The sequence below is a fragment of the Typopeltis vanoorti genome, chromosome 12 (genome assembly GCF_054136105.1).
Source record: "Typopeltis vanoorti isolate ZY-2024b chromosome 12, IOZ_Tvanoo_1.0, whole genome shotgun sequence".
Taxonomy (NCBI): domain Eukaryota; kingdom Metazoa; phylum Arthropoda; class Arachnida; order Uropygi; family Thelyphonidae; genus Typopeltis; species Typopeltis vanoorti.
The window spans coordinates 77,163,234-77,189,913 of NC_143560.1; the positions used below are offsets into that span (position 1 = coordinate 77,163,234).

A 26,680-nucleotide genomic window follows, 5' to 3' on the forward strand; every position below is an offset into this window, starting at 1 on the left:
GACACTAGCGTTAGCCAATGCAAGTGATCCTAGTACGTAGTACAATACCGGGCAACTCATTACAAAGGTGGGGGAAGTTCAGATCGCTATTCTTAGGTATTTTCCATAATGTAAAAACACATTTCCTAGGAAATGTATGCTGTTATTACATTATGGAGGGAGGTCACTACCCATCTGATGTTAACTGATTTATCAGTCTGTCCAAAGTAGGCTAAACTGCAGACACAAGGAACTGTATACACTCCTAGATGTTCAAGAGGATGAAGTTGATCTTTAGGAGAATGAATGAAGGTAGCTGAATGAGAGGATTGAAAGTAGCATGGAGATCATGCCACTGAGGTACCCTTAATATACGAGGTGAGAATAGTTTTGCTGTGATCTTGTGTATTGGTTGTGGGAGGGATGGATTTGTATATGGCAAGTCAGCATTTTATCCATTTTATAGGGGTTGTACCATTGGCTGAAAAGGAGGTGTGTTGTGAAGGCACCTCAGCTCAGTTTCAATGGCTGTGTCATTTGAACAAATAGTTTTGACTCGGTGAGTCAGTATGTTAAGGATGTCATGATGTCAGGAAGGGTAGTGGTGTGATTGCTTACATAAATACCTTTCAGTATGAGTGGGTTTTCTGTAAATGGAAAAGGATAATGAGCTATTAAGAAGTCATGTCACTACTAGTGTATCTACCAAGGGAAGACAATTGTTACTTTATTATTATTTCCCCCCCCTGTGGTGAACTTACTTTAGGATGTTGGCTGTTAAGATGTGCTAAAAATGTATCCAGTGTGTCTGGACCATGAGGCCAAATAGCAAACAAATCATCAATGTAGCACATCCAAACTATTGGTTTGAGTGGCTGCATTGAGTGCTTGGTTTTTAAATTGTTCAGTATAGAAGTTAGCTGGATGGGGGTGAATCCATTGTAGTCCCATCCAGTTCTTTGTATATTTTTCCTTTCTATAAAAAATAACCCGAGTACATGGTAAATCTGAATAATCGGGTCATTCAGATTCAATCTGTCCTCCTAAAGATCAGCTTTATCCCCTTGCACATCCTGGTATAAAGTTCCATGTAGCTTCAGTTTAGTCTACTTTGGACAGACTGGTAGATTACACCTTCAAGAAAACACAAAATTGCATCCACGATCATCTGTATGGCAAGTCAGGATTGGCAGACCATGCTCTGGATACTCCACATAAGATTAAATGGAAAAAGGCATTGATATTACATAGAAGTCATTTTAGGCCCAAGAGACTATTTTTAGAATCAGTATCAGCTATGAAGAACTCTCTCCACATCAACAAGTATTGTTGCATTAATTTGCCAAAGAGCTGGAAGATAGTCATATTGAGACCTGATAGCATGACTTCACCAAATTCACTTGATGGTTATTCTTTCCAAAGAAGATATCATGTAAGGACAATTAGTTTTGTCACAGTTATAATTGATGCTCTGAAGACTGGGTAGAAAACCAGCAAAATATTAGTAAGTTCAATAAATGTATTTTTTCCTTCTCTTGATGTTGTTTATACCTTGAAGTGTTATTTATGAACATTCTAGATATTATACAAGTTGAATAGAATCCACTGGCTGCTTTCATTCTGTTTGATTCAGCACCTTCATATGTTACTTTCTGATACCGTTCAGTCAGCCATTCTGTCTGCCATCCACTCCATTTCAGTTTGCAAAACAACCTCCCTGTTATATGTACAGGACCAAACACTTTTCTGTCTTTCGATTTATACATGGTTGAAATCAGCCATAAGGATTTGCTTTAGCTATAGAAATAGTTAGCCAAAACTGTTTGATTTATTAAATTTAGTTGTTAAAGCAGTTCATTGGCTTCCTCTACTAAATTCCCCAGTTCATAGCAACGTCCATTACGTATTTCATCCTGTTGGCCCCACCCTCCTACACACAGCCTCAAACACTTGAACACTATTATCCTCACTCCAGATCTCTATTCTATTCTTTCTGAATACACTACACCCATCACATTTTCTTTCTACAAAGGTATTTCTTCTGTTAAGTAGTTCTCACTAATGATTTAACATTCCTTTTTTTTTTTTAATTTTTTTATTTTTTATGGATAGTGATATTTTCATAATTTCACAAATCACTTGAAATTTGTTTTATCATAGATTATGAAAAATGTTCATTCAATCATCTGTAAAATGAGTGATAATTCAGAAATTAAAAAAAAAAAAAAATCCCATTATCTGGTCTCATTCTCTCTCTCTCTATATATATACATATATAACTAAAAGTTTCTAAGGCAAAATACTGGAATAAGATAACATTTATTTTAATTAACAACACGACATTTCTTCCTAATTGCACAGGATTTCTTCAGGTATAAACATACAAACTAGTAGACTAAAGACTAACAAAGGTGACAACCATTATGCAGTTATAGAAGAGATTGATGTTCTTTTAAAATATTTCAAATTGTATGTTGCATTATTCAGTATATTGTGTGGTTTTATGCATTCACATGTACATGACTTTTCTCTTCATGCTGGAAGCAGAAAATTCATCAGTTGTGAGTACCACATTATCTTGCAATAATAGCAGAGCAGGTGGTAGAAGATCCAAAGAGTGAGACATTAATCTTCTGGCAGATTTTAAGCTTGGGTGCAATGTCAAATGCTTGCATTTCCAAGAAAATTCAGGATATATCTGTTACATGATCTTTTGTTCTCTGCAAATCACTGATATCTCAAGTCTTAGACCAGCCCTTTCCATCAATCTGTTGAGACAAATTAATTTTACAAAACATGCAGTAATAATGAGAAAACCGCTTTATATCTTGATCTTACATTTCACACCAAAAGTAATGAAAGCATGCAGTCTTTACCACATGATAAGCACTGAAATGTCTTTTCCTTACCCTGTTGATTTCTGATGCCCCCCCCCCACACATAATTTAACACTTAAGAACAGTTATCTCACATTTTAAAATAAAATAAAAAAGTTCAGTTCTTTAGAAATTTTTTTATTCTATTTTAGTTCTGTGTTTGAACTAACACATTACCTCATTTCCCTTCAGGCATAAAGACTTGATTTGACCTTGGAAAATATGTATAAATATGTGTTAAAAGATTTCAACAGTTCTGTTCTAATAGTTAAGAAGTGAGTTGTAACTTTATTGGTGTAAGATGCATACATTCTTGTTTCTGTATATGTTTAACCTTGTAAATATGCAAAGGATCTAGGAGAGGTAAGTGGGAAAAATCTCCTGCACTCCTCCCAAAACTGTTCCAAAAGCATGCACACATATGAATGCATGCGCGCACGCACACAGTTCTGTTTTTTGAGAAATTTTATACATAATATAAGACATTATTACCTCACCCCTCAAATGGAGCCTGAATATGTTGGAAGTGTGTTGGTAGTTATCTTTAATTGTTTAAAAGAAACAGCACAATCAAAACGTGTAATTATTCATTTCTTCTGCAAATTTTTACATAGTTATGGTAATAATGTGACAATCTCTTTCATTATTTCTAATAATTTTTTTATTTATCAAATTAATTTCAGTTATACTTTATAGCTAGATACTCCTTCATATACCATTGCCTACCCACTCTTGACATAGATGTAGCTATAGAATTTGTAACTTCTGATGTGTGGGGGGGCTGATATTAACAAAAATGTCAACAGCAATTTAAATCTAATAATTTAACCACAATACACCACTCACATTGCAGTAGTTCTCACATCTTTACAGCTACGGTGTCCGCACGGTTAGTCTAGTGGCTTTGCACTTCGCAGCCATATGCCTGGGGAAGGAGTGTCCTGGGTTCAATTCCCGTCGCCGACGTGAGGAGCTTAAGGATCTTCCCCAGCCATAGCCAAGTTAGCGTCTTGGGCATGGACAGCAGGGTTCCCCTCCCCAGTTTATCTGGGGAAGGAACCCTGCTGTCCAGGGATGAAAAACCCCAGTAGGGTTTTTCATCCCGCAAGCAGGCAAACCGGCCCCGTGAACACACACAGATCTACAGCCATAAATACTTAACTCCCCATGAGGAGGCTCAACTCGCCCCAATAGGGACGGGGGAGAAAAGGGAGGAAACTCCATATGAATAAATAAAAAATTAAACAGCTACAGTGCTTTTAAATGTCCCATTTGTCTATGAAGTAAGAGGCTTTAAGATAATAACCACCAGAAGAGAATTATCTTCTCTAGTTTGTTAAAGATTCATTTTTGATGTTTTGTTTTGATTAGGATTATTACTGTTGTTGCACCTTATATACTTGCTAGGAAAAGCTTTTTTGGTGCTAGTCTTAGATTTTAGTAAATACATTTATAAGAAATAAATGTAGCATGTATATTGCATTATAGTAGACAACATGCTAATTTGCACATTGCTGTCTTTAACTTTCATTTTTTTAATTTAGGTTTTATTCTGTGATTAAAAAAACACTGCATCAGTTGAAGCTAGATAATTTTTTATGTTCTTCCACTTCATCACTGGATGTTACAAAACATATGTTAGCTCATCTGGAGTGTCCAGAAGATCTTAAACTTCAGATCATGAATCAGGCTAAAGTTTATTCCTCAAATACAAGTTTAATAGCTTTTAAAAATTTATTCTTGATTGAGTACTTGTCATGGCAGCTGAAATGTAAGTCCACACATATAATGGATGTGCTATTTAAAGTTCCTGGCCTACGAAACAGAAGTTTATTACATTTACAAGAAGTGCTCAGAATCTTAGTAGAAGATTTTAAGATTCCTCTTTCAAAGGTAAGGAAATTCTGCAGTAGATACTTTTTGTATATTGCATGAAGTAATTCATTTCTTTGCATACCTTAAGAAGTTGGCATTTTCATGATATTGAAGAATTATTATACTCTAGCCCCATCTACCTTATTTAGTTTATTATTACTAATCTGTGTTACAGACCCATTGGAGGAGGTCTCACTTGACAAGCAATATCTCTCTCTTGTACTGAACTTTAAACCCATTCCTAGCATTCACTACATGCTCTCCCTATAAAAATCTACTCCTCACTTCCCGGTTTTCCACACCCATATACAACTTTCAGGGATGGCTTCTTGCCCTTCCTCTCTCATCCTCCACTCTATGTATAACTCATCCTTATTAATCCTGTAAATTACTGAGGGATAATTACCTGAGACAGCATGTGATGGAATATACTAGGGGTTCGAGAGTGCTCGATCTAGTAATTGCATCTGAGAATTTGTCCATAATGAATATGACCAGATTGGCACAATTGGTGAGAGTGAGCATATGGTCTTAACTTGGGAGGTGGCTAAATGTGTGGAATTTTCAGTTAAGACAGGGTATATGTGGAATTACAGTGCAGGTAAGTATGGCAAAGTTAGGAGATTGCTTGGATCGGTGTCATGGCATGTAAAACTGCAAGGGCTGAATGTTGATAGTGCATGGGAAGTGGTAAAGGAGTGTTTGAGGGAGGTAATGGCAAATTGCATACCTAGAGTCAGGAGAGTAAATCAAGTGGGAGTTAAATAGATGAATACCATCATTAAGTTTGAGTTGCAAAAAAAAGAAACAATTGTGGAGGGAATTTAAGGAGGAAAGGTGACCTGCCAGAGGGGTAACTAGTGTGGCAGAAGGGTAACTACTCAGATTATTATTATTATTATGTGACACCTCCAAGGAGTTCAAAGACTCATCAAGGGAGGGCACCTACTCTACAGCTCTCTGTCTCCACCACTCAATCCACCAACTACAGTGAATCACATAATCTACACTAACGCAATCTACTGCCCACCACCACCACCACCACCACTAGTATTTTCCCAGATAATCACAAACGTCCATGGCGGGATTCGAACCTACAGCCTTTTGGCTGGAGAGCAGGAAAACTAACCACTCAGCCAACCAGGCTGGCTGGAAAGGAAAGGAAGTTAGCAATGCAGGCTAAAGAGAATCCCAAACAGTTGTAACATAATCCAAAAAAAGCTGTAAAGTGCTTCTCTAAGTGAAAATGTGAAGGTTCTCAACTTCATAAGGAAAGAAAAAAAAATTGTATTCTGAGTTGCTAAGATTCCATTCACATAACTTTTATTACAGTATATTGTTATAATTGTTCTATTTTATTATTAGTTATTGTTAATTTCTTACTGTGCCTAATTTATAAATTAAACTTTATCATAGGTATGTATGCATGGGAAAAACATTGTGTGTATGTGTGTGTATCTACTCTATATATAAAAAGATAAGCCGAAATTTGAAACTTTTTTTTATGTCACGTTTTTTGTCTTAGTTATCTGTGATTTCAGGTATCCACTGGGGGATCTTGGAATGTATCCCCCAGCAGATAAGGGGGTGGACTACTGTATGTGGTTTTTATATGTGCATTCCTGAATTTAATTGTCACCTTATATATATATACATACAAGGTGATAATTAAATATATCATATATAGTAATAAAAATATATCATATATAGTAACTGTTCAATTGCAGTGGGAAATCAGTTTGCTCATCAGATAACTGAATGGTCAGTTAACTGAAGGTAGTGTTATATGATGGTATACCTGAAGGTAGTTGACACTAACCAATCCAAGGATTGGTTAGTGGTTAGTTAATTTAAGTGTGTGTGTGTGCGCGCGCATGCGTGCGTGCGTGTGTGCACGAGAGAGAGAGAGATTTACTTATTTGTTTGTTTATCTGATTTCAGATCAGTTCAGAATATTTCCTTCTTAAGTGCGACCCTGATAACCTTGAAGCTATCCTTCAAATTTCTGATTATGACAATCTTGATTTAAGAGAACTGGCCATGAGATATTCAAGAATTCTTCTGAGATCTGCTGGAGATATAAGCAAAAACATGCAGCATTTGAAAGAGTACCATATAAAAGATTACCAGATAGAACACTGTCCTAGAATATTGACTGTTTCATCTGATACTTTAAAAACAAGAATGATGGAAATATTTCAGATGCCTCAATTACAAGCGATGAGCACATGTCCTAGATTTTTATATTTAGTTTATGAATTCAAAAAAACAAAAAGAAGGCTACAGCTGATGAATAAAGAGGGTTTTATATCTATCTCAATAAATGCACTTTCTTGTTCAAATTTTCATATGTTAAAATCAGGTAAGGATCACTCATATGGGAAGGAATGTTGTTTTTATTTGGCATCTTGTTTAGATAGCACTTTACCAGTAATTAGACAAAAATTGAATGTTCATCCTTTATCTTCTCGGATGTCATTATTAAATATACAAAAAATCACTGGGTTCCTATTGTCGAATGGAATTTCTAGAGAACAGCTACTAAATGGATTACCCATAGTGTTATACCGTAATGAAAAAGTGCAGGAAGTTTTTTATAACCTGCCATATTTTGAAGAAATTCAACCATACTCTGAGTGGAAGACTCATTATAATTTCTTGCAGCTTCTGTTATACTATTTAGAAAAGGATATGTCTTTCACTGGTGAAGGCATATATGCATAAACTGAAAAGCACATCTAGTTCTACAATGAGTTACTCAAGACATGAATATCATGACTGCTTTGTGCATCTATTCTGCTGTATTTAATGTTTAAATTCTTGCAGCAATTTGGTTACTTGAATTTTTAAGTTCAAGTTAAGTTATATATATTTTGTAAGATATCTATAATTTAACTATTTACTAATTCTAAATAAATTGGAGAAACATTGATCTTCAAAACTATTATTTATAAAATAAAACTTGATATTTAAGCATATTTCTTTTACTTCATCATTATCATTTCTAGATTTGTACCCTCAGTATCACAGAGGATATTATGATGCTAATAGACATTTAAGTTTACACTATTATTAGCTTTCTATTAAGTTTTCTTCCAAATTAATCTGTGAGCCCTTACATTTTCCTTCCATCCTGATACTGCAGACCTGTTTTTATTAACCTTTTTTTAATTTATTTAATTAAATAAAACTTCAATTTTAATTAGGTTTTTATTTTTATATCTGACCCACAGATGAAAAGTCACAACACTTATAGCACATAAATACCATGTATAGATAAGCAAATAAGAGTTCTATCAACATGTGTTTTTGAACAGCTGAAGTTTGAAGAAAACAGAGTTGATGGAAGCTGTTTCCAGATGTAGATGGAATGAAAGAGGAGGAGCAGAAGTTGTAAAATATGGTTAGTTTGTTCAGTTCAGAGCTGGATAGTAAATGGATGCCTGCAGAGGGGGGAAAATAGGGCACTTTCCCCCCACCCCCAGATCCACTTGGGAAAAAAAAATTAAATAAATAAATAAAAATTTATTGATGTAATTATTTGTCTCCACGCTTTGCCTCCCCCCCCCTCCCTCCTGCCTTCCCAGAAAATTTTCTGTGGACAGCCATGCCAGCAGCTACTCTTCTTAAAATTTTGGTAAATATTGGAGGAATGATGGCGATGAGTTCAGTAGAGTAATGTCCATGCAAATACTTAACATAAAGCAGAAGCAGAATGTGGGTAGGGGAAAGAAGAGTCATCCATTATTTGGATTGTGCTGTTCTGAATAGCATTAAGCAGTCTTTTATTAATAATATTATTATCTGAGACCTCCAGGGAGTCAAGACACATCCAATGGAGGCCATACATCACCCACACCAGCTGTCACTTTTAATCTCATTCACATTATACATACACAACTTCTTCAGGCAGACTCTTTCACTCACTGCTCTGTGAGAGAAAAAGCTTGTTCATACCACTTAATTGTGCACAAATTTCTAGGAATGCAACTTCCATATAAAGAAAAATTTTATCAGACAATATCCTTTAACACTCATTCAGAAGTTTACAGACCTCTATCATATCACCCCTCTTTTTCCTGCTTATCAGTCTCTGTAGTCCACATACTCTCAGTCTGTCCTCATAATTCCAATATAATCTTTGTACCTCTTCTTTGCTCCCTTTTGACAGCTTCTTTATTTCCACTGAATTGTGGAAACCATATCTGCATACAGTGGTATGCAGATATGGTTTCATTTTAATATTGCAATTTTCCTCTGAAATGTCATATAGGAATTATCCTATATGACATTTCAACTTCAAATTCCTATCTACCATAATTCTGAGATCTCTAGCCTCATCAGTTTTTTGTAGCATAACCATTCCAGTACAATATGCTCTCAGAAATCTCATCATGCCAAAGTGCATAACTGTATGTTTACTAACATTGAACTAATAGCCATTATCATTTGCCCACATTTCCAGCCTATTCAAATCATTCTGTAACTGCCAGATATCATTATCATCACTGATTGCCTTGCCTAACTGGATCATCAGCAAACAATCAAATATCTCCTGTCAGTTCATTCTCAATATCATTAATGTATAGACTAAGAAACAATAAGTCCAAGGATTGATTCCTGTGGTATACTGCTGGTCACCTTAAATCTGACGGATTCACACCCACCATATGCCATTTTCTGATACATGTCTATCAACCATTCGCTTATGCAAGTCATGAGTTTATATTCTAATCCAATATTCTCCAGTACATAAACAGTTTTTCATGTGATATTCTATCAAATGCTTTAGCGAAGTCAACAGTATCATAGTGTGTCCATTCCATTTATCCAACTCTCCCATAACATTGTTGTAAAATATGAGAAAATTGCTAAAACATGACCTCCTTTTAGTAAACCCATGCTGTTCCATGCAGAGTATAGCTAGGCTGTTCTATGCAGAGTGTAGCTAGGCTGTTCTATACAGAGTATAACTTTTCTGTTGACCCATTTCTGGACAAGTTCTTACCAACGTCTCTAAAACTTCACTACCACTCCAGAGATACTGATAGGTAAGTAGTTGGACACATTGGTTTTTTTCACCACCCTTGTACATTCTTTCTACTCCTGTAGTACTTTTCCTGAGCTGACTCAAGTCATACAAACATGTCATGGGCTTGCCATTTCAACTGAATTCCTTTAGCATTTGTACTGATATTCCATCTGTCTCTATTGCCAAATGCTTATCCAGGATACGTAATGGCTCCTTATCCTCATTCTCCCCTTCCTGTAGAGGGGATTTTCAAGTGATGGTACTGGCCCATTTCATTCTATCCCTTTTTCTTTGCTCCACTTCTCCTGAGTTTTTTTTTTTTTTTTACTGTCCTGTTTTCCAGAACACCATCACTAGAATCCAATACCCTGCTTCCATTTGCCATATGGTGTGACCTGTGGACATCTGGAAAGGGGGGATCATGGTAGTCTTGAACTACTTTGACCTCTACTTTGCAAGACAGGCAGACCTGGATGGCCTGGCCAGGATCAGTCAGCCTGTGGACTTGCTTCAAAGGGTCAGTAGTCTTCCACCCCCATGGTGCTGGGTAATGGTTTAAGAGTTGCTGTGGTGCTGGGATAGCCTTGGCATTCTACTCTTAAGTGCAGTCATTGCTTGCTGGTCAGCTCTGGCACCAACCAAAAAAATCTCTTGAGCATATTTTTGGTTTTCAGGGTGCATAACAAGGTCCCAACCAGGTACTGATACCATTGACATATCATTTGATAACAGAAGAAGAAGAAACAAAAGATGTGATACCAACATAAACGTACCAGTGTTTGTGAATCATCCATGTAATAAGTGAAAAGCCAATAGGGAAAATGTCACCTTCTTCATTCAAAAGGGTTTAGTAGGACTGGCAGGATCTCCCAAAACAGTGGAAACATCTAGTCAGCAACACTCAGAAAAATTACTAAAGGTTATGCAATGGGTGAAATACCAATTATAGTGACATCTCATAAAACGTTAAACTCTTCTAGTGGAGTGATATCTGAATGGAATATTCTTGATGTTCCAAATGAGAAGATATGTTCAAAAGCTTAAAGATCAGGAAAATGATAAGTATGAGGGATAGTTATTTGTTTCCAACCAGTAACATCATCCTTACTTTTGATACACCAAAGCAGGGTATCGCGAATATCCTGTTGGGCACATCTTTAATCGAATGAAATGCTTTAAATGCCAGAAATATAGCCATGCCCAAACAATGTGGTAGTAAATAGCATGATAACAAATCTTGCCCTGCAAAGAAAGCTGAATGTGTCAGCTGTCAGGAGGATCATCCTGCTTATTCTCGTGCACATCAGAAGTGGAAGAATGAAAGAGAAATAAAAAAAGATTAAAACAGAACAAAATATATCATTTCAGGATGCAAAAAGAATTTTAACCACCACCACATCTGTTCCAAAATGCTCTTATGCTGAGAAAGTGGCAGTTAAGAACAGTACCATCTCAAACTTGTATATCTATTCTACCATTTGATAATTTTACCTTACCTGAACTTTAGTCACACAACTTACAGTAACACTGCTAAAACTCAAAAAATGGTTCCATTTGATGAGAACCCACTTGTCAAAAAAATTATGGCAAGAATATCATAAAAAGATAAACCATCACGACATCCCCACAGTAAAAATGGCTACTTCGGTATCTGCTGAAATTAATTTAATCTTACCAAATGATCCTGAAATATCAGATGATGTATTGAACAATTTTCCAGAGGAAGAGAGAAGAACACTGGCCATCCATACTTTCCAAAATCAATAAACAAATATAAATCTGACAAACGTAAGCCCTCAAACTCTTGGAAATTGGACAAGTCTACAAATCTAAAACAATAGAAAATTTTTTACAGTGGAGCTGGTGTGGGTTTCACAAGAATATCGATGAGAGCAATGCTGTAGAAAATACTGTAATAAGTCATAAAAAGAAGACCAAAACACTCCATCTCTGAAAACTGATGAACTGCTTATGCCCTAGATCAGTGTTTCTCAAAATGTGGTACGTGTACCCTGGGAGTACGTGGCAATTTTTGGCTATGCATAATTAAAGGAGTCATTATATTTTTCAACAAACAGTGCAATTAGAGACAACCGGCATAAAACGGCATTAACTAATGAATCACATCCCCTCTCCAATAGAAACTGCTGTATAACCAAGCAAAACCATATGTTGCCGATGGAACATATGGTTTTGCTTGACACCACTCCCTGTCGTTAATGTGTTAAAACTAAGAAATATATAGTGAATGTGTTTCAGATATTATGGAATTCAATTGAAGGGAATTAGCATTTCAACTCAACTGTTGAAATGCTAATTTGTCTTTGGTTCCCGCGATCTTTTGTTAATACTGCACCAATCATATGCAGTTCTTCGCTGCTCTACGTATCTCAAGTCTTTGTAAATTACTGGTAATTTTTGCTTGAAATAATGGGAAAGAAGATGACGCTATTTGGGTAGATGACTTTGACGATGCACACAAAGAAACTGTTCTCGATGCCAAAAATAGTGATAACGAGTAGGAGCTTCTTGATAAGTCGCACCATTTTCAGTTTTTTTCTGAAAACTTTAGTTTCCGAAAATTCCTGCACGTATCTCACAACACGATTTTTTAGCTTTAATTTTGGGAAAAAAGTTAGAGTTATATTCGAGTAAATACAGTATTTTTTTTTTAGCTTTCAAATTCTTACGTATGGATCATTAGTTAAAGATTAGATTTATAAAACCCCCAAAAGAGAGCAATATAGCAAATGCAAGTAGCTGTAAGCAACAAAAAAACGTTGATATTGTAAGTGGAGGTTTCTGTGGTTTAGAAGTTCACATGGTATATTCCAGTAATTGGACCACATTTTTTAATAAGCTATATAAAACACAATGAATTAATAAAAGACCCGACAAGTTTCGTAAGTCGTTTGACTTACATCTTCAGGGGGTAACAGGAACTTAAAGTTTAAAACACGAAGAAATGAAAAATTATTAGTAATAGTTCATGCTATACAGTTGTAGCCGTCTGACTATTCATAAAATTAAAAATCAGAATGCAGATTCAAAGCAGTGCTGAAATTTAAACAATGCTGGATGATGCCACGTTCTGTTGTTCACATTCATAATATCCGAGGTCTGACTGAGGTTTATTTTTTATTAAAGCTGACCAAACTTGTTGGAGGATTAATCCTTGATTTTTATTGCATTGTGTTGGTATTTTAAGCATGTTTGCAGCTTCTTTAAATTTCCTTATGTAACGTTAATATTTCATCTGGATCAAATGAAATTGATAAGAGTGTGTCGTCTGACATCTCTAGAGAACCAAAATTTAAAAATAGATCATATTTTTTGTTTACATGAACATATAAATTCAAATAAAATAGATATTTAATTTTAATTGATATTTTAATTAATTTAATTTTAATTAATTAATGAATTTATTTTTTAATTAATTGATTAGGGGGTACTTGGTAATAATGAAAATTTAAGAAGGGGTATGCGGATATATGAAGTTTGAGAAACACTGCCCTAGATGATGTAGTAGCAGTAGTAGTAATAGATACTTCTGGAATTATATAACTGAAACCATATCAAGGATACTTTATTAACATTGTTACAAATTATCAAATACATATAAAGATTCAGCTTGTAGAGACTCTTCTTCTTCTTCTTGGGGAGGAACATCATAAGGAAATTCTCTAAAGAGATATGGAAAGTTGTAATAAAAGGAAATTAAAAGTCATTTATTCTTCACTTCGCATCAAAGAAAAATATTTCACGAATAAGTTAATTTCTTAACTACTCTACCAGTTATGATATAGTGGTGGGGTCATGAAACTGTGCAATTTCAAACTTCTAAATAATAATATAATATTATATTATTTTTATGGCTATTTTGCCTGCTTTTGTTTAGGAGTGCCCCTTTTTTATTGTGATTGGTTTTTTACTCAAGAATTCTTAGGGCATTGTAGATGTATTATGTTAGAGATAAATATATGTAGCATAATAGAAGAAAATTCGCACATATCTTTTCTTAGATGTTGTTGCCTGTCTTCTTTCTGCGGTGTGCATACTTCTGCTGTTATGGTGTTGAAAGGGGGGGGGGGTAGGCAATGTGGGAGAATTAATTTGAAGAAACCTGTTTTTTTTTTTTTTTATATAATATATACATATATTATTTTTGAGGGTGGGCAGAGCGCTTTTTTATAGGGTGGGAAAAAGATGAAAAAGGGGCTGAAAATAGAAACTGTTTTTTAGGGGAAGGGGAAGGGTTTATGGGAAAAGGGAGTCAGGGAGAGGGTTGATGGGAGTGCGAGCTGTTTTGACTGTGTGGGGTCGTCGTCTGAACTCATGGAGGAAGTGGATGCTATCATCCACTTCCTCCATGAGTTCAGACGACGACCCTCATGGTTGAAACGGCTCGCACCCAGTCAACCCTCTCCCCGGCCCCCTTTTTCCATAAACCCTTCCCCTAAAAAATAGTTTCTATTTTCAGCCCCCCCCTTTTTCATCTTTTTTCCACCCTATAAAAAAAGCGCTCTGCCCACCCTCAAAAATAATATATGTATATATTATATATAAAAACAAAAAAAACGGGTTTCTTCAAATTAATTCTCCAAAATTGCCTACCCCCCCCACACACACACTCCTTTCAACACCATAACAGCAGAAGTATGCACACCGCAGAAAGAAAACAGGCAACAACATCTAAGAAAAGGTATGTGCAAATTTTCTTCTATTATGCTACATATATTTATCTCTAACATACATCTGCAGTGCCCTAAGAATTCTTAAGTCAAAAGCCAATGACATTAAATAAGGGGCACTCCTAAACAAAAGCAAGGCAAAATAGCCATAAAAATAATAGTTTTTAAGAGGAGTAACATGGGAGTTTTCCCAGAAATAATACCTATATTATATTATATTATATATGTGTTAAAGATACCAAGAAATTTTATACTTGGTTTTAATCCTTTTTCCAAGGAAGGAAAACAGTGTTTTGCACGTGAAATATGTTCACGTCTGAGCTACTTGTATATAGAGGCTAATGACTTCTTATCACTTGCCTTAGTATGTATCACATAAAGCAAAGCACACCTCCTTTTGGGCATGTATAATGCAGTGCATACATGTAAACATTGGACAATATCAAATGGAATTCCTCATTACAAGACAGTCCTAACTGCTAAGCTATTTGTTGTTATTTTCTTTTGCAGATGTAACTTGATTCGCTTAAAATTAGTGTTGAATTCTTATCATTGAGATGTTGATATAATAAAATATTTAGCAAATGAAGAAATAAATAAACACAAATAAGCCTAAGTGCTTTATTAAAATCTGTGATCACGTGTTCTAAATGATTTTCCGAGACTATTTTGAACTTTCAAAATTAAACAGATCGAAAAATAATTTTTCGAATTTTCTTTTAATATAAAGTATGGTGGTTACTCTTTATGCTGAAGGTATTATTGTTATTATTACGAGCAACTCCAAGGAGTCCTTAGACTCATCTAGGGATGCTCTAAACATCATGTCTACAACTATTCAGCTTCTACACAGATATTATATCTATCATATAATATCTTGCCTTGAACCCACTCACAGTCATGGCACCCACAACAGACTTTGGCAACTTATTCCACTCATTCACCACTCTCCATGCAAAAAACCTAGTTCTAATACCTTTGCTAACCACACTCTTGCCCAGTTTCCATGGATGGCTCCTAGTCTTCCAACCACCAGACCTGTTCTGAAAAATATCCTCTGAATTAATCTTATAGATACCCTTCAGTAATTTGAATGTCTCACTCATACTATCCCTTTTCCGCCTATCAACCAATGTCTGCAACCTACAAATCTTCATCCTGTTCTCATAAGGTTCATTTCATAAACCTGCTATCATCTTGGTCACTCGCCTCTGGATCCTCTCTACCTCCTCCCCATCAAGAAGAAACCCTGGCACCAAGATCTGGGCACAGTAGTCAAGATGGGGTCTTATCAAGGCTCGATACAGAGGAACAATAACTTGCTTGTCTCTGCTCGTCAAAGTATTCTTCAGTAACCAAATGATTTGATGAGCTGATTTAGCCACTTTTGCAATGTGCCCCCTAAACTTCAACTCCCTGTCCACCAACACCCCCAAATCCCCGGCTTCGTCAATCTCCTGCAGTACAGTTCCACCAATGTGGTATACTGCTGCTAATCTGTTCACCCCAAAATGTATAACCTTACATTTTGTCACATTAAATTGACATCCTTTCTCCTTAGCCCAGTACCCCAATCTATCCAAATCATCTTGCAAAATTTGGATATCATGTGCATTCACTATTGCTCTACCCAAATTTGCATCATCAGCAAACAAATGGATAGTTCCTCTCAGATCCTTTCCGATATTATTAATGAACAAATTAAATAGTAGTGGTCCAAGAACAGAACCCTGCAGCACACCACTAGTCACAGGCCGTCTTTTGGACTCTACTCTCGAATAAACTACTCTCTCTGATATCTCTCCATCAACCACCCTCCTATCCATCTCTCCATCAACCACCCTCCTATCCATCTCACCAACCCTATATCCATCCCCATATGCTGCTGCAGTTTTCTGATTAGAATTCCATGTGGTGTCCTGTCGAAGGCCTTAGCAAGGTCCAGCAGTATGACTGTAAACCCATTACCCTTATCCAGCTCAGCCGTCACTGTGGTATACGGCACTGTTTGCATTGGCTGAAGAAATCAGTAGAAAATATATTAGAAAGTTTTTCGGATCTTTCAGTGTTCTGCCTCTTCCGACATAAAATGGATGAAATTTCGGTGGAAGCATTACCAAGATCAAATTACTCTCAACCTTAATCTTTAGCGATTACTGATTTGCTCTCTTACCAACATCTAGAGTCTATCTAGGAAACATTGTCTGGAATTCTCTGCTACCAGTTCACTATGAATGAATTTGACAAATGTCTCAATAACTACGACGACTTCCGAGATAAATAGTCTACGTGTGTATTCATATTTAAACAAAATTTCTGTTTACACAATACAGACTTGCGTATTCTTCTTTTCTGAACCATACCATAAATTCACGTTTATAAAATCCAAGAGCAACAGCACACAGTGAGTTTTGCGAACGCTTATGGTAAATTCATTTCATCGCTAGGTATAGACCACTATTTTTCTTATTGGTGGACTGAAGTGACTTGAAAAAATGTTCATTGTTTGTTATGTACAGCAAGGTTTCTGAATTATCTAAGTTCATGCATGCTACTAAGTTATCATAAAATGACAACCTGTCATGGATATAATTCACATGAGCTAAATATTTTCATATAATATCTTCATAACTGTATATTCTTCACCCTATATATTAGCATCTCTAGTATCATGGGAGAGTCGTGCATTTGCCTTGTCAAGGAAGAAAGAAAAATAGATTTTTTGTATATTTATTAATATTGAGGAAAAACAGTAGAAACAACACTGATTTTCTGGAAAATATAACTTGCTACATTAATTTGCTTAATAGAATGGCACTTTATGGTACTCATCTTCTTTTGTCTAAGTTAAAAAATGTTTAGGAAATTATTTCTTATTAAATAAAAATATATTTTCTTCTATCTGCAGCTGCTCGCAGATGGTAAAATCTACTCTCAAGGGGAGGGGCAGTGGAAGAGCATATTTTTCGAGCCTCAGTGACGTGGCTAGAGCTTTTGCTGCCTGGAGCTGTCCCTGAGTTTGCTGCCCTTCTCAATACACACCAAAAATACTATAAAAAAGTCAAAAAGACATATTGCATTTCTGACAATCTGAGGTTTAGTCACCGTCACCACTGGTCAGGCTGGCGGGCGTTTTCGGCGCAGCTCCCTGATCACCGTAAACTCCCAAATGTGCAGCAGAATGATAGATTTGTTTAAATCTAGACTAGACTAGACCAGGGGTGGGCAACTTTTTTAAGTGTACGTGCCAAATCTTTGGTGCAAAATTTTCTCATGTGCCAACCGAAATTTTGGGGAACATATTATTATTTGGTGTCTTTTAAGTATTGGGAAGACCTTTTCAAATAATCAAAGAATATTGTAAGAGTGGTTATTGTAAGTCATGTAAGATCGAATGAATATAAAAATTAGTGACGGATTGTTTACTTCAAATTCCTACCCTGTTGATAGTGTGAATATTTTTTATTTGCATTTAAGTGTAATTCTAGCTGCCATATAAAGCCTCACAATTTACAGATGCAACTTTTAATATCAGCAAAAGAGTAAACAATAATTCTGATTTTTTTTTTTTTATTTATAAAGATCAATCAAACATAAGTATTTTAAAGTTTTTCCAATATATTGCAGTGCACAATCTCATAATCGTTTTACTTGATTAAAGCACAATAAAAGAAAATAAAATTAAAGATATAATTTTATTACTTCTTAATTCCCTAACAAGTAATACATAAAAATTACAGACAAAATAAATTGTTATTTTACCTGCATAATATATTAAATAGAAGTTAATCTTTACCATTTTTAGCAGAAAACATTAAATAAAAACTAGAGAAAGAAAAATAGTGTATACATTTTATTTATTTAGCATCAATGAGACTTCTGCTGCTGCATCACTAATGACAGATAATTTATATCAGGTTTATATTTTGTAACCTTTGGAGATATGCATGTGCTACTAGTATCATCTACAAGGCTATTCCTGTTACAAGACTTAACAAAGTTCATCACTGAGAACAATGATTCACAAGAATACGTAGATGCAAAAATGGATAGTAATGCTGTTGCAAGGGTTTTTAAACATACAAAAGTTTCGAGAATAGCATTCCAAGTTCTTAGTACCTCTTTTTCCACTTCTCTCTGTTACTCCCGTGTCTAATTTTCCAAGTGAACTCTGAGGTCAACAAATTTCTGCCTCCAAATTGAGCTACTTTGAAAATCAATTAACTGCATTTCAAAATAATCCATATTTATCCACGAAAACATCTGCAAGTTTATTTGAAGATGTTTTCGTGACCTGTAATTTGAGGTTCAAGTCATTTAAATGTTTGCAAAAATCTGCAAAAAACATCAGTTTACAAACCCACAAGATGTCATACATTTGTTTATAAGATATTTGTTGATTAGTCAAAAAGAGATTTATCTCATCCAGGCATTCAACAAATCGTTTCTGAACAAGACCTCGACTAAGCCAACGAACATTGTTGTGCATTATTAGTCCTTTGTACACCGAATCAACCTCATTCAATAGATTCTGAAATTATTTTTTATTCAAAGCACATGCAGAAATGTAATTAACAACCTTGGTTACTGTTTGCATCACTTCTTGAAGTTCCTTTAGGACAGCGTTTGCACATAAATTCTCATGGGATGCAATGAAACCTATCAGTGGATGACCAGCATGTTTTGCAAACAGATTTACAAATCCTGCTTTCTTACCAATCATGCTTGGAACACCATGTGTTGTGACGGATACCACTTTTGAAATACAATTTGCCAAATAGATAATTCATTCATAACTGCTTTACATATTTCAACCCCACTGGTATGCTCAGGTAGTGTTACAAAGTTAATCATCTCTTTGCATACTTCATCATCCCTACAAAATCGAGCAAAGATTGCTAGCCTAGCTGATGATGTAATGTCTGTGCTCTCATCAACACAAATAGAAAAGAACTTACATGAAGCCAAACCTTTTGTTAATTGTTCTGCTGTATTCTTTTCCAACTTAAGTATTCTCTCCTTAATTGTTTTTCTACTCACAGACAATTCTTTAATGCGTTGAATAATTTTTAACTTTTCTGAAAGATTGTCAAAAAGGAAAGGAGCACATTCTAGCCATGCTTCTTTAATATACTTCCCATCACCGAGTGGTTTTCCATGTTGGGCAATAACTTTTGAAACCTCAAAACTAGCAGCAACTAATTTGGAACTAGGCCTACCTGAAATAAATTTCATCAAATTATCAGATGCTTTTTTGTTTTGCTCAGTGCACAAGAAATTAATTCTTTGTTCTTGCTCACTTTTATTACTTAATTTCTTATGAACAGTTTCAAAATGTCTCTTTACAGAAGAAGCCTTACAAACAACTGATTCGGAACATAAAATGTATAATGCTTTATTATCTTTCTTAATCATGCCAAATTTTTCAGTCCAGTATTCTTTAAATTGTCTAAATATCCTTTTCATTTGAATGTCTATGTTTCTTTGCTGGTGGTTGTGACATTCTGCTCAATCTGTAAAGAGCAGGAAGCAAATAAATAAATATATATATATATAAGAAAGCAATTAAATAATTGCTTTTTTCTTCATACAGCCTTTAATGTTAATGAAAATTGGATTATGAGCTGTAAAAATTTGGACAGAGACATATAGACATTGACAAGTTATAATTGGGCTCGGAAAATCTCATCACAATCACTCTCTGCATATACCAACCAAGTTTAAGCAAACCAAAAAGTACTACAATTATAAGCCGACCTACACACATGCAAATGAAAGAGAAGGGTACACATGCAATCTAATCACGTGCAGATAGTGCTTCATAATCCTGAATTTTGGTAATACGTTTCACATAGCTTTAAAAATAACATTGTATTTACTCGAATATAATTCACCCTCGTGTATAACTCGCACCCCTGATTTTACTTTACGAAAAAAGAAATTGAAAAGTTTCGCATATACTCACAGGAAAAAAAAAGTTTAAACATGTTTATGTCAGGACGATAGTAACTTGCTTCCCATGGTAAACAACACGTCCTCCCCAGTAGCCAATAGTGACTGTAGATGCAAGTAAAAACACGTCATTTTATTGTATCACTGAATAAGGTACAGAGACATTTGCAGTCTGTGTAATATATTTCTCCACAAATAGTGTAATTAGAGACAACTGGGATAAAACTGGCACTTAACTAATGAATCACATGTCCCCTTCCCACAGAAACTATGCTATTTAGACTCAAGAAAACCATATGTTGCACTGGCAAACACAGTATCTAACTAAAAACTAGATGTGTGGGAGTCTGTCTCCCCAGCTCAATATAAAGCAATAAAAATCAACGTAAAGTGTTAAAATTCGTAAACGTGTTAAAACTAAGAAATATATATAGTGAATATTATTATGGCAGTTTCAGGTATTGAATTTGGTTGAAGAGAATTAGCATTTCAATTCAAAAATTGTCGGCTTGCTTTTATGCTTGACTCGCGCAATCTTGTTAATACTGCACCAATCATATGCACATCTTCATAACTGCTCTATCTTTACTGGCGTAGTACCATAGCTGTCGGTTCATTAATCATTCGTGAAGGTTTGTTCATTAAGTATCTCAAGTCTTGTAAACTACTGGTAATTTTTGCTTGAAATAACGGGAATGAAGATGGTGCTATTTGGGTAGGATGCACACAAGAAAACGACTCTCTAAGCAGGAAATAGCAATAGCAATCGTGGTGCGAGATATATGCGGGGATTTTACGAAAAAAAACTGAAAACTTTAGTTTCCGAAAATCCCCAGATAATTTTTTTTGGGGGGGGGGGGAGGGAGTGCGAGTAAATATGGTTGGTATGTTTATGGCAATGTAAAGGAAATTTGCTTTCATATCTAATAAGTTAAACATATTAATTGACAATAAATATTTCCAATCCATATTTTAATGACTTACGATTTAATAAAATCCAAATCCACATATATATCCATATATGTGTATTTGGATATAATAATATCCAAATCCACACTTTAGAAAATGGATACGTTCTTTGCGAAATACGAAAAGATACATCAAATGATGGTAAAGGAGTCACGCCACGTCTGGCTGCTTGACGAATGATGCAACAACTGAACTGGACAAAACTTGTACATCAGATGGCTTGGAAATAGGATTTTTGTATCTTATTTTCTTATTACTAAAACAGTGGTAGGGTTTGCTTCTTTATCGCATTTTTATTTGGTATCACAGTACTTCATAAAATTCTATTATATTAAGTTAAAATATACAAGTTAGCGAAGATGTTTGAAATGTATTTATTTAATTATTTTTTAAGGTGAGCCCTGGGTTGCGTGCTGGAAAAAAGTCGTTGGCGTGCCACGTTTGGCATGCATGCCAAGGATTGCCCACCTCTGCTCTAGACTAACCATACATAAAGAATGCAATAAATATTTTTTCAACGGTTTCGATAACGACCCAAATGATATAAATGTGTAACAGATTATAAAAAAAACTAATGATGAATCGCATTTTAGCATTTTTTTAGGGTAAAAACGGAATCAAGCTTGTTCATTTTTATACACTGCATAAATGCATCAAAAGGGTTAAACAAAAACCCTAATATAATAGGGAACCACAGAAATATTATTATTACCGGGGGCCATAAAATCCTGTCAATGGCCTTAGTTATACGCAAAATTAGAAGAAGAAAAAAAAAACAATACGTTTTTCTCAAATGTGTACCGACTGTGAGGTGCCTGCTGCTCAGACATAGCCACCATGGTATAAGCCAGGGGTCACCAAACTTCTTTGACCGTCAACCCCTTCAAGAGTTTCTTGACTTTTTATCGACCCCCTCTATTTTACTATTACGTAATTTTAATATTACCTAATATGTATGTTGATGAATTTTAGAATATTAACGCTCACTTGTATGTCGATGCGCAAAAATGAGACTGGGTTCGAATACGTGTAAGTATAAGTAAATAGCAACCGCGCACGTGTTGCAATCTCGCTCCTGCCGCGTCGGCCGGGCGGGAAACACAATCATCCGTTTATTGGTAAATACGTCATTTTGGCCTACTTGATTGGCCTCCGTAACTATTTTCATGACCTTGCTCCATCTTACCGGTCCTATTCATATCTTACCGATCCTATTCACTGTTCCCACGATTCACTCTTAATTGCGTTGTCATTCAGGATGGAGGTAATCCAAATTAACCGAATTAAATATTGCCTGTACAATGATGTCTTATATTTTTCTATCGAGCCCTGAGCCCGAATCGATCCCTAGCAATGTTATATCGACCACTTTGGCGACTACTGGTATAAGCAATAAAGCAATCGCCATGTCATGCATTTTGTTTTATTTTTAAGAATTTGAATTATAGTATGATAGAAAAATGTAACGGTTTTGTTATATTTATATTTTATTTATTTTAGTTGTAAGTATAGTTGTTAAAAACTAATTCACTAATAATAAAAATTACTAATTTAACATAAATAAAAGAATAGTGGACAAATAAAATTGTCTTATTTGAAACTCCCAAAAAATTGCCACCTGGGGCTGACCCCCCCAGCTATGCCACTGTTGAGCCCTATATATATATATATATATATATATTGTGTGTGTGTTTATTTATTTTTGGATAATCTGGAAACACTATTCTAGAGACCAAAAATATAACTTTTTTTCAAACCTTCAATAAAGTTGTCTCACACCAGGCAATGAAATTCATCTCCCACCTAAAGACAATCATGAACATCCATGTCCATGAAGGGATTCGATCCAACAACTTATTTCTTGATGTTGTTGGAAAGAGGATACGCTTACCACTCAGTCAACCAGAACTAGGTTGACTAAACTTTGCAAACTCAATGTGAGTTAGCCAGTTTCATATGGAGATGATGCTTTCCTCGAGTAAACTCAACTTATGTTTGGTCTCTAGAGTAGGGTTTCCAGATTGTTAACCTTTTAGCCTACCTACGATAGCCAAGGATTCAATAATCTCTAGATTAGCAACCTCTGGTGGGAGGGGGATGGACATTAAAAAGAAAATTAACAAACTTATTACACTTCTCTCATAGCATTAGAACATCTTTATATTGCTGAAAACCCAAATGAGTATAGTAATTTTATGTGTGCTGTAGCTAAATGAAATAGTATTAATAAATTTATAGGTCGATCATCAACAGAGTTGCATGATATCCAAGTTTTCTGTTTAAATAGCATACAGGTATGTTTTAACAACATCATCTTTCCCTTGATGTGTTAGGCTACACTGCCAGTCACATTCAAGTAACCTGGCTTAGTACAAGTATAAACCTATCAGGGAGATTAATCTTATCTACATAATCTGTTGTCTGTGAGCTGCATGTGTTATCTATCCATCTCGACTGATCTATAGTGCGAGTAAAAAATCCTTTCATATCACTAAAAGACGGGCTCACTCACCTTCATTTGAAAAGTCCATAGAAAGATACTTCCTGTCTTAGACGAGATTAGAAATCGTGTCTTTCCAGCCACAAGCATTGTCACTAACGAGGTTTATTGAGATGCATTTTACAGTTAACATAAAGAAGCTAGTTATTGTTTTGATTCCTTTGGCATTTGTTATTCTTTCTGATTAACATTTTATTCCAACTCTGATACACTTCTAGTGCATCTAGAGTTTTGATATTAAATGCTTCTTTTCGCTTTTGAATGTAAGTCCTATCATTTTTATGCAGTTAGTGAATTTCTGATTATTATTATATGAATAACATCTCCACTCATAGGAATACATTAGAAATCATTTTTTTTTTGAATTTGCATCGATATGTACATTTTTGAGACAGGAAAATTTATTCTCTTAAGAAGAATAAAACTGATGGTAATCAGCTAGTGATCAAAAACAGAGTTATGCAAATTGATCATTGTGAATGTATACTTTCTTTAAGTTATGAATGATATAGAGGAAGATTTGAGGGAGGAGGGGTATTCAGTTGTTTGCTGATGATGCAAAACTGGGGAGGGCAATAGTTGATAAAGGTGATGTAAATATCTTACAGAATGATTTAAATAAATTGACAGTGTGGGCAGAGGGCAATGGTTATCAATTTAATGCAAAATGCAAGGTAATGCACTTCGGGATAAAAATGTTACACACTTCATATCATATTGATGGTACTAGATTACAGGAAATTGATAAAACTAAGGATCTGGGGTGATGGTGGGAAGAGATTTGAAATTCAGAGAGCATATTGTAATAGTTGACAAAATAGCTAGAGAATTACTTGGATGCTGAAGAACACATTGACAAGGAAAGATATGGAAGTTATTATCCCTCTTTATTCAACCACATGTTGACTACTGTGCACAGATTTGGTCACCTTCATTTTGGGGATTGGAGGGCAGTGGAGAGGATTCAGAGACCAAGCTGGTGACAGGTCTGTGGAATTTTCCCTATGAGGACAGATTGAAAATGTGTGGGTTGCAGAGTTTAGCTGATGGGTGGCGGAGAAGAGATATGATAGGAACTTATAAAGTTACTAAGAGATTTTATGAGTGACAAAAGAAAAATTGTTAATACATGGGGAGTAGGGGGAAAATAAGGGGTCACACTTGGAAGTTGTGTAAGAGTGTTAGGGGCAAGAGATGGTGCCACTTATCAGTTGTATCTTCACTGGATGTCGCTTATAATTAGTGATAGTCATCTCTAATTGGCTACCAGTAGAGATTGAACTGCTCCCTTAGTTTCCAAAAAAAAAACCTAAAATGGCCTCGCCTACTTCCTATAAGGGAATAAAAAGTAAAGAAAAAGTGTTAGCTGATTTTCTTTTTTTTTGATATCTTCAACCAAGAATTGTCATAGTGGCAGAACACTCAGGTACTTTGTGCGAGACTGAAATAGAAAGTGAAGGAGTCAGAGTAATTAATTAACAAAACAAAACTAATACAAAATACGAGAAACCACATCCTTTGCATAAGACATGCATTAAATGTTATAAATTGAAGTTTGCAGTTAATGTAAGAAGAAATTTATGCTTGTGACTTTTCTTAGGCATCACGCTAGAAGAAAAATGGCAAAGGTAGTCCGATAAAACTCAGAGAAACCATACACTTATTTAAAACGAGAACAGATCTAGGTGTTTCTGAACACCGATGGTCACATCTCTCCATTGTTAAGTGGAGGAAGAGGAACTATATAGTGAAATTAGCTTGTAAACTATGAACAGTTGTCAACAATCTTACTGAAACAGGAGTTAATGCTGATGCATAAATTGCAAACATCTGTGTGGTTGAAATAAACAAGATGGAAAGCAGTACTCTCATAAGAGACCTTACTCTATCCCATCATCATAGTGTAGCTGTTACTCCAACTTGAGGAGTAACAGCTACACTATGCATTGTCAGTCACTTCAATACGCTGCTATCCTGGGCTGCTAGCTGTAATTTGATCTTTATCTTATAGCACAGAATGTTGGATGATAACGCCGGCAGTAATAATCACATGCTAGTATCTTTTTTTCAGAACACTAGAATTTGCAGAATCACAGGTAATGTCAATTTGCTGCAGGGCTTGAATCTCAAACACGTTAGGCTTACTTTTTTTATGTAAATCTCATCCATGAAAATTCGAAAATAAACAGGGTGTTGGTCTCCCACTGTGAAATGAAAATGCCTACCATTGGAAGACACTTAAGCATTCATGCTGCTGCTGTGGGATTCTGATTAACAGTCTGATGTCGGAGAGCAGAAATACTGTACACTTGGCCAAATGGTTTGAAAAGTAATACATTACTAGTAACAAATTAATTAAAAGAAAGTTTTTACATACCTGAAAAACAGCTTAAAGATACATGTATGTTACTGTCTGAAATAATGTGTATCGGATGACTCGCCGGTCATCCTATACCATATCGTATACTTGATCAATGATTTCTGATGTTGTTACACGTTTTGGATGTTCTTCACGTGGATCATCTTCAAGGCTGGTACGGCCACGTTTGAACTCGGCAGCCCATTTCTTAATTGTCGAAAACGAAGGAGAAGAGTGTCCATAAACTTTTATGAACTTCGAATGAATATCGTTTGGCGTTAAACCTTCTTTTACACAGAATTTTATAACTGCACGATACTCAATTTTATCCATTTCAAGGGATAGATACATACAATACTTTTGCTTCAGACAGCTGTATAAAACAAACTACTTGATAGAATGACTTGCAATTTCACATGGTTGCTTATGAGAGATGTACAAACTTAG

The 26,680-nt window shown here is 35.3% G+C and overlaps 2 protein-coding genes across 4 annotated transcripts in view; one reads left to right on the forward strand and one right to left on the reverse strand.

Moving 5' to 3' along the window:
• The window catches only part of LOC150100907 (transcription termination factor 5, mitochondrial-like), a 30,547-nt gene extending 22,839 nt beyond the window's left edge, over positions 1–7,708 (forward strand). Inside the window, exons 3-4 of the mRNA XM_090401495.1 lie at positions 4,400–4,748; positions 6,672–7,708. Of these exons, the coding sequence (XP_090257621.1) occupies positions 4,400–4,748; positions 6,672–7,454 (1,132 nt within the window). The 3' untranslated portion in view covers positions 7,455–7,708. The remainder of the gene's footprint in view (positions 1–4,399; positions 4,749–6,671) is intronic.
• Positions 7,709–13,318: 5,610 nt separating this feature from the next.
• The window catches only part of LOC150100908 (uncharacterized), a 60,714-nt gene continuing 47,352 nt past the window's right edge, over positions 13,319–26,680 (reverse strand). For 2 of the 3 annotated variants that reach the window (XM_090401497.1, XM_090401496.1), the window contains one exon: positions 13,319–13,445. In XM_090401497.1, the coding sequence (XP_090257623.1) occupies positions 13,361–13,445 (85 nt within the window). In that variant the 3' untranslated portion in view covers positions 13,319–13,360. Of the gene's footprint in view, positions 13,446–19,860; positions 19,967–26,680 lie in introns of those variants that run through there. The other variant, XM_090401498.1, reaches the window with a different exon arrangement.